The sequence below is a fragment of the Adelges cooleyi genome, unplaced genomic scaffold (genome assembly GCF_023614345.1).
Source record: "Adelges cooleyi isolate 19-005CV unplaced genomic scaffold, UGA_ACOO_1.1 ACOO_flye_CR_arks_rails_tigmint_CR_PRNA_23, whole genome shotgun sequence".
Taxonomy (NCBI): Eukaryota; Metazoa; Arthropoda; class Insecta; order Hemiptera; family Adelgidae; genus Adelges; species Adelges cooleyi.
In genome coordinates this window covers 17,992,485-17,998,468 of record NW_026095893.1, presented here as the reverse complement: position 1 = coordinate 17,998,468, position 5,984 = coordinate 17,992,485, and the positions used below count along the sequence as shown (strand labels likewise).

General features: G+C 29.0%; 1 protein-coding gene across 1 annotated transcript; it reads right to left on the bottom strand.

Moving 5' to 3' along the window:
- Positions 1–1,969: 1,969 nt before the first annotated feature.
- On the bottom strand, positions 1,970–4,052 carry LOC126835759 (uncharacterized). The gene is made up of 2 exons (XM_050568554.1): positions 2,567–4,052; positions 1,970–2,092 (listed from the first exon to the last, which is right to left on the bottom strand). Exons 1-2 carry the CDS (start codon positions 4,032–4,034, stop codon positions 2,028–2,030), a joined length of 1,533 nt encoding a protein of 510 aa, XP_050424511.1. The 5' UTR covers positions 4,035–4,052; the 3' UTR covers positions 1,970–2,027.
- Positions 4,053–5,984: the final 1,932 nt, after the last annotated feature.

Below are 5,984 nucleotides of genomic sequence, written 5' to 3'. Positions count from 1 at the left end.
TGAAAATCCTAAAATTACGACTAAAAAACCCAAAACACTTGCACCCCCTTAGGGGGTTTGGAAATGAGTATGATTTAAATTTGAAACTATCGACGCGTGGGGACGATTTTCAGAAAATCGTCAACAAGTCGAGTTGGCCATGTATTTCTTAAGACCTTGAATTTGTTATCGTCTTTTAAACGTGTAAAAAGCGATTCCTATATTTTCATTTATGTAAACAGTAGAAATGGAAACGCACTCCAAATCACCCAAATGTTTTTCTGAAGTAAAAAAATTGTGTTTTCGAGTTAACGCTCTGGGGAGAATTCGATAAATATTACTTACATAGAAAATCATATTTTTCAATCTTTGTTTACTTTTGAAACCCACGTACCAATGTGCGAAATTATACAAAACCCTCACTCTCTAATTATTAAAATAATTTATACACCTATTTCATTGTCTTATCATTAATGACTTATTGGTTCGTATCTGCTATGATTTATGATCGCCGCCATTTTAAATATTTAGAAATTGAGTGGAATACAAAGCAATTGGGGCATTTTTAAAATTGATAAAACTTTTTTTATTTGACACTAAAACCAAATGCTTTCATCATAGTTAAAAGATGGAATGAGTATAGTTAAATTTTCAAAAAAACAAATAAATGTTTTTTTAATTAATATTAAATATGGTTATATGCAGTAAAAAAAAAAATAAAGAAAAACATACTTTGGCTTGGTAAAATTTAATTTTTTTTTTGATTTAGGAGTAAAATTACTCATCTCATTTTCGAACTATTATAAAAACGTAGTTTTTTTTTTAGTGTCCATAAAAAAATATACTAACAATTTAAAAATGTCTATTGAAAAATATTTAAGATAGCAACAACTTTAAAATTGGTGGAAAAATTAAAAAAAATTAGGCACCTCATTTTAGGCCAAGACGAACCAATAAGTCCAATGGTATTAGAATCGCACGGGGTGAGGCATATATATATATGTATATATATCATAAAAAAATCTTTATTTAATTTACTTGGCCGGAAGTCGTAAGTCTGTTTTCAAACTTACTACATAGTATATATAGCACTTGTTATCATAGGAACATAGTAGAAAAACTATAGCAGGAAAAAAATTTAACTTTCACACTTCCAACACGCCAGTGTATCTTTTCATGAACCATTCACTCAAAGTTTCCTCTTAAGTTAAGATTTAGAAATATTTTTACTCATAGACAAAATGATTTAAATTGAACATAATACCTCGAAGCTTATACAAATTAACAGATAAATTAATTGACATGGTCGAAATTTATTACAATCACTTTTTTCTTAGGAAGAATATCGGGCCAAGGGGGTGGGCGATCGCTCCATCGCCCTGCCCCCCTCAAATCCGCCACTGTAAAACTGTGTCTACAAAGTCTGAATAACTGTCAAACTGCTAAATACTGTACATTATATTCATAAACATTTTTAAAAATAAAATCAACATTTCTTAATGAGAAATCATTATTAATTAATTTGTTAAACGAGCATGTGAAATTTAAAAATATGTTTAACATTTTCGAGTTTATTAGCAAATAAGTATACAAATCTCTTCAAAAACCTTTTTAAGACGACGAAAAAAGCATAACTTTATAAATTATGTGACTATCTCGTATATGTTTTTAAGACAACTCATTATAAACTACATTAAGAACTATGGGCATGTTTTTGTTTTTAAATAAATTTCGTATGGTACATACAGGATGGTTCAAATTGCATGTTCAATAGATAATAAGCACATATGTAAAATACAAAAAATTTAAAATGCATTTTCGAAATAAGAAATAATTTATTTTTGTCTATTTTTAAAATAGTTACATTGAGTATAACATAATCGCATCCAATTTTGAATACGATACAAATGAAAAAAGGAAATAAATACTAGTAATAAAAAATGTAATCATAATAAAATTAACATGAAATATAAGCTAAATTAAGCTGAATAGCTACAAAATTATTACAATAAAAATAATTTCAGTACTCTCAAGATAAATTAGTATAATTATGGTGTAATAATAATTTGGATTGTAAGAGGTTCGTCAATCTTGTTTTTGACTACAACATAACCTGAAAAAAATATACGTTCATTAGTAACGGAACCCAACTTAAGCTTGGATGCATTAGCTGAGATGGTAATAGTTTTGTAAAGAAGTGCTATTGTTGTGTCTTTAGTCACGATAACTGTTTTTCCTTTGTATCTGATTATTTCAGTACCACCATTTTTTTCGTTTATAAAACTGTATGAGATTAATATTATGGTGGGTTAAAAGTAGAAAAAAACAATTACTCCTTCTTTCCTAAAACAGACAAATAATAAAAAAAAATTGTCGGTCCGTCGTCGAAGGGGAGCTCTTCGGGGTGAACCACTTAAGCCAAGGGTACGCCCTCTCGAATTTGACTATTTTCATGATCTATATCTTGTATTAACACTACCTTTGTATAAAAAAAAATCCCCTTTAAAAAGATTATAACAAAATTAATGAAAAATACAATATTTTATTTATTTGTAAGCAGATAAAATTATTCTACTGAAAAACTTACCTAATTCTTGCGTATTTCGTATGTCTATAGGATCTGATTTTGTCATTCCGTCATAGGAGTCAATTGCGAGTCCTTTTTTTAATGCAGGTTTTAATATTTTTAAATTTTGAACGTAAACTTCAAGATTATTGATTGTGGATTCAAGAAACTTGAGCTCATTGTTTACATAGGCATCATTATCATGTTTAATATCGAACTTATCGTCAATCGAAAATTTAAGGTTATATAAATTCATTAGTTTTAAAATACGATCTGAAATAAATGTCATCTCCTTTACTCTATTTTCCCATTTATAAGTACAACTAGTTTCCAGAGCATTGAAATTGAAGAAAATAGTATTTAGGAAATTTTGCAAATCATTGGGAAAAATTTCCAGTTCAATCAAAGACTTAAAAGTGTTGAGTAGTTTCTTGCCTACGGCCACGAATTTCACTTCAAACTTACCACCCCCCCGATATTTTTTATTTATCCGAAAATATGTGTGAATGCGTATAAAAAACGGATATAAAACAGCGGCACATACATGTTGCTGGAATGAAATAACGTTGTTTTGGTCGAAGCTTGCTCGAGTCAGAATAAATAAGTCATATATACTCGCATAAGCTCCGTTGATTTTATATTCAGTAATTACATTACGTGGGAATAATGATGTATCCAAACTTAATTCATTACTACTGCTGGCTAGATTCGTTGACATTTCTATATTGGACACAGTATTCAAATAATCGACTTCGGGTTCCAGTAATGACATGAATAGCAAGTTTTCGGGTTTAAAGTCATTACAAATTCCCGTATCGAACGTCGACTGAAAATATTTTTCCAATTCTATTTTGTTATGATCAAGTATCAACAAAACTTCCGCTAAACCGTCCGTTTTCAATGGCCACTCTTTTGCCAATAATTTATTGATAACTTCAAATTTTGGTTCCTCGTATTCTTTGTCCTGAACTATGGGATCTTTTTTAACATAGCAATCACGGTCTATTTTATTTTTAAGCGCTTCTGTAATTTTCTTATAAAAGAATTTGTATCCCCTTACATAATTTGGTTCCGTCGTATGTGCTTCCTGAACGTTCACGCGGGTAGTCCTTGACAAGTTATTTAAGTACAAATTTACTTGCATTAGAACTTTCGGTGGTTTTGGTGATATCTGTGTGATTCTAAGTTCATGGAGCATAGCTAAAACGATTTTTCCTTGAGACCTAAGTTGGTTATCATAAAATTCTAAGGCGCTCAAAAGTTCTTCTGGACTCGCGGAAGTATCACTCTCGTCATCAATAGTTACTCCAAATTTATTTTTAAAAACAATTCCATTCAAGTTAAAATAGTGTAACATATATCTTGAATACATGCAGGGTAAATTTTCCAAAGAATTTCTTTGGCGTTTTCTCATCACACGATCTAGAAATGTCGGTGATGCAAATGTATCACTCACCAACAGCAATATAAGAACCACACTCAAAGTCATTTTACGTGTTTTTTCGATCAGCAGACACGTTCGACTAGCTCGCCAACATTATGTATTAAGCTTCAATGCGATATTTTTTTATTTTTTGTTTACTTATACAACCCATGTTTTTTTTGTTGACACGATAAACATGAGCTGTGTCATATAATATTCTGGGATTATTTACGCTTGTAGTGTTTTACCTGTGATAAAATAAACATTATTAAATATCTATATACATAGTCTAGTATATATAATATTATTAAAATGCAATACATTTAAAAAAATAAAACAATTTAAAATTGATTGAAATATCAATAACCGTTTAAATAATATTTCAATATAATTATTTCATTATATATTCCTGATTTAATAATCGTAAAGTCTATAGCTTTATATATATATATATATATATTCTAACCCGTTCAAGCCCTGAATTTGTTAGACTGTTATGTCATATAATATTATGATACAAATCCTCAAGTGTCGCTTGAGTTTTTTTTTAATGCTCATATTGTATTGTCTAAACAACGACGTCTGTATATGTACAGGGTGATTGGGTTAACTATACGCCAGCCAATAACTTAGAAGATAAATTAATTTTTTTACAGTTTTATGGTAATTAGTATGACAAATATTTTTAACAAATTGAACCCCTTCCCTTTTAATCAAAAACCGTATAAACATGAGTTTTTTAAATAGTTACGCATATATTTGATTACACTTTTAATTTAAGAACTATTTACTGAACATTTAGAATAGTCGACAGCCAATTTTAGATAATTAGTACTACTCTCCACCTTTCCTGTAGAACAGTATAAACAGCACGTATAACCCCAGCATAAACTATTTTTATTTGAACGTTTTGTTTTTCATAAGAAATATTATAATAAATGATATTCTGACTTATAAAAGTGAAATGAGTATAGTAATATAATTCGATAATCCCCTTTTTTTTATTTCTAATGTAAAAAAACAGTAAAACCACTAAAAATTATTTTAAAAATTACAAATTTTTCATGAATGGAATTAACAATTTTGATTCCAAAATAGAAGAATATATGGTTTGGGTTTTTGTATTAAAATGTTTTCTAAATCGATTACTAAGATATTTATTTGATTGTGAATGTAAATACTGCATAAGCAGAAGACCTCTTTGTGTTCGACCATTGCTGCTTTAGCCTCGAGGCCGCTGTTTATCCATATTTCCTTGACAGGGATATTATATTTAACGTATATTGAGGTTTCTGCGCTAGCTCTACTTGCTATTGTTTGTTTGATTTTTGTGTTTCATTTCCGAGTGTGTTTTTTGTTGCTGTTACTGATGGTGTATTTTCAGTTGGACATTCAGACCAGTCCATGGATTGTGTTGGTTATATGTTCATTATAAGTGTTATTTTAGGTGGTTCGTCGGTTTCCAATAACTCGATATCGTCTTGCGATAGCTAGGTCAAATAAGAAATGTATATTTTTTAGTACACTTTTAATAGTATAGCGACAGACACTTTGTAGGAAAGTTGTCGAGAGGTTACAGCCTACAGGGTTCTATTTGTTTGAAAATATATTTAATATGTTCTACTTTGGTGGTGACCGAAATGAATCATTGGCCTTATACTTATTGAGGATGATAATACAATAATGATAATATATTTAATACAGATATTGTTATTCGTAACAACGGTAAAAATGCTGCCGAAATATGTGTAACGTATAGTGTAATGTTTTGTGGCTGTAATGTTAAGGGTTTCTAATATTTCCTTGTTTTCCTAAATGCTAATGTTTAATGGTTAAATGAAGACTCCTATGTTATGTACCGGTTGATTGATTTAACTATAAGTCGGTAATAACTTAGAAAATATACATAAGAATTTATTTTAATTATTTTTTCTTATACTTTTATAGTAATTAGTTAGGACAGATTTAATGTCATATTAAATATATATTAAATATATATATATATTAAATATATAT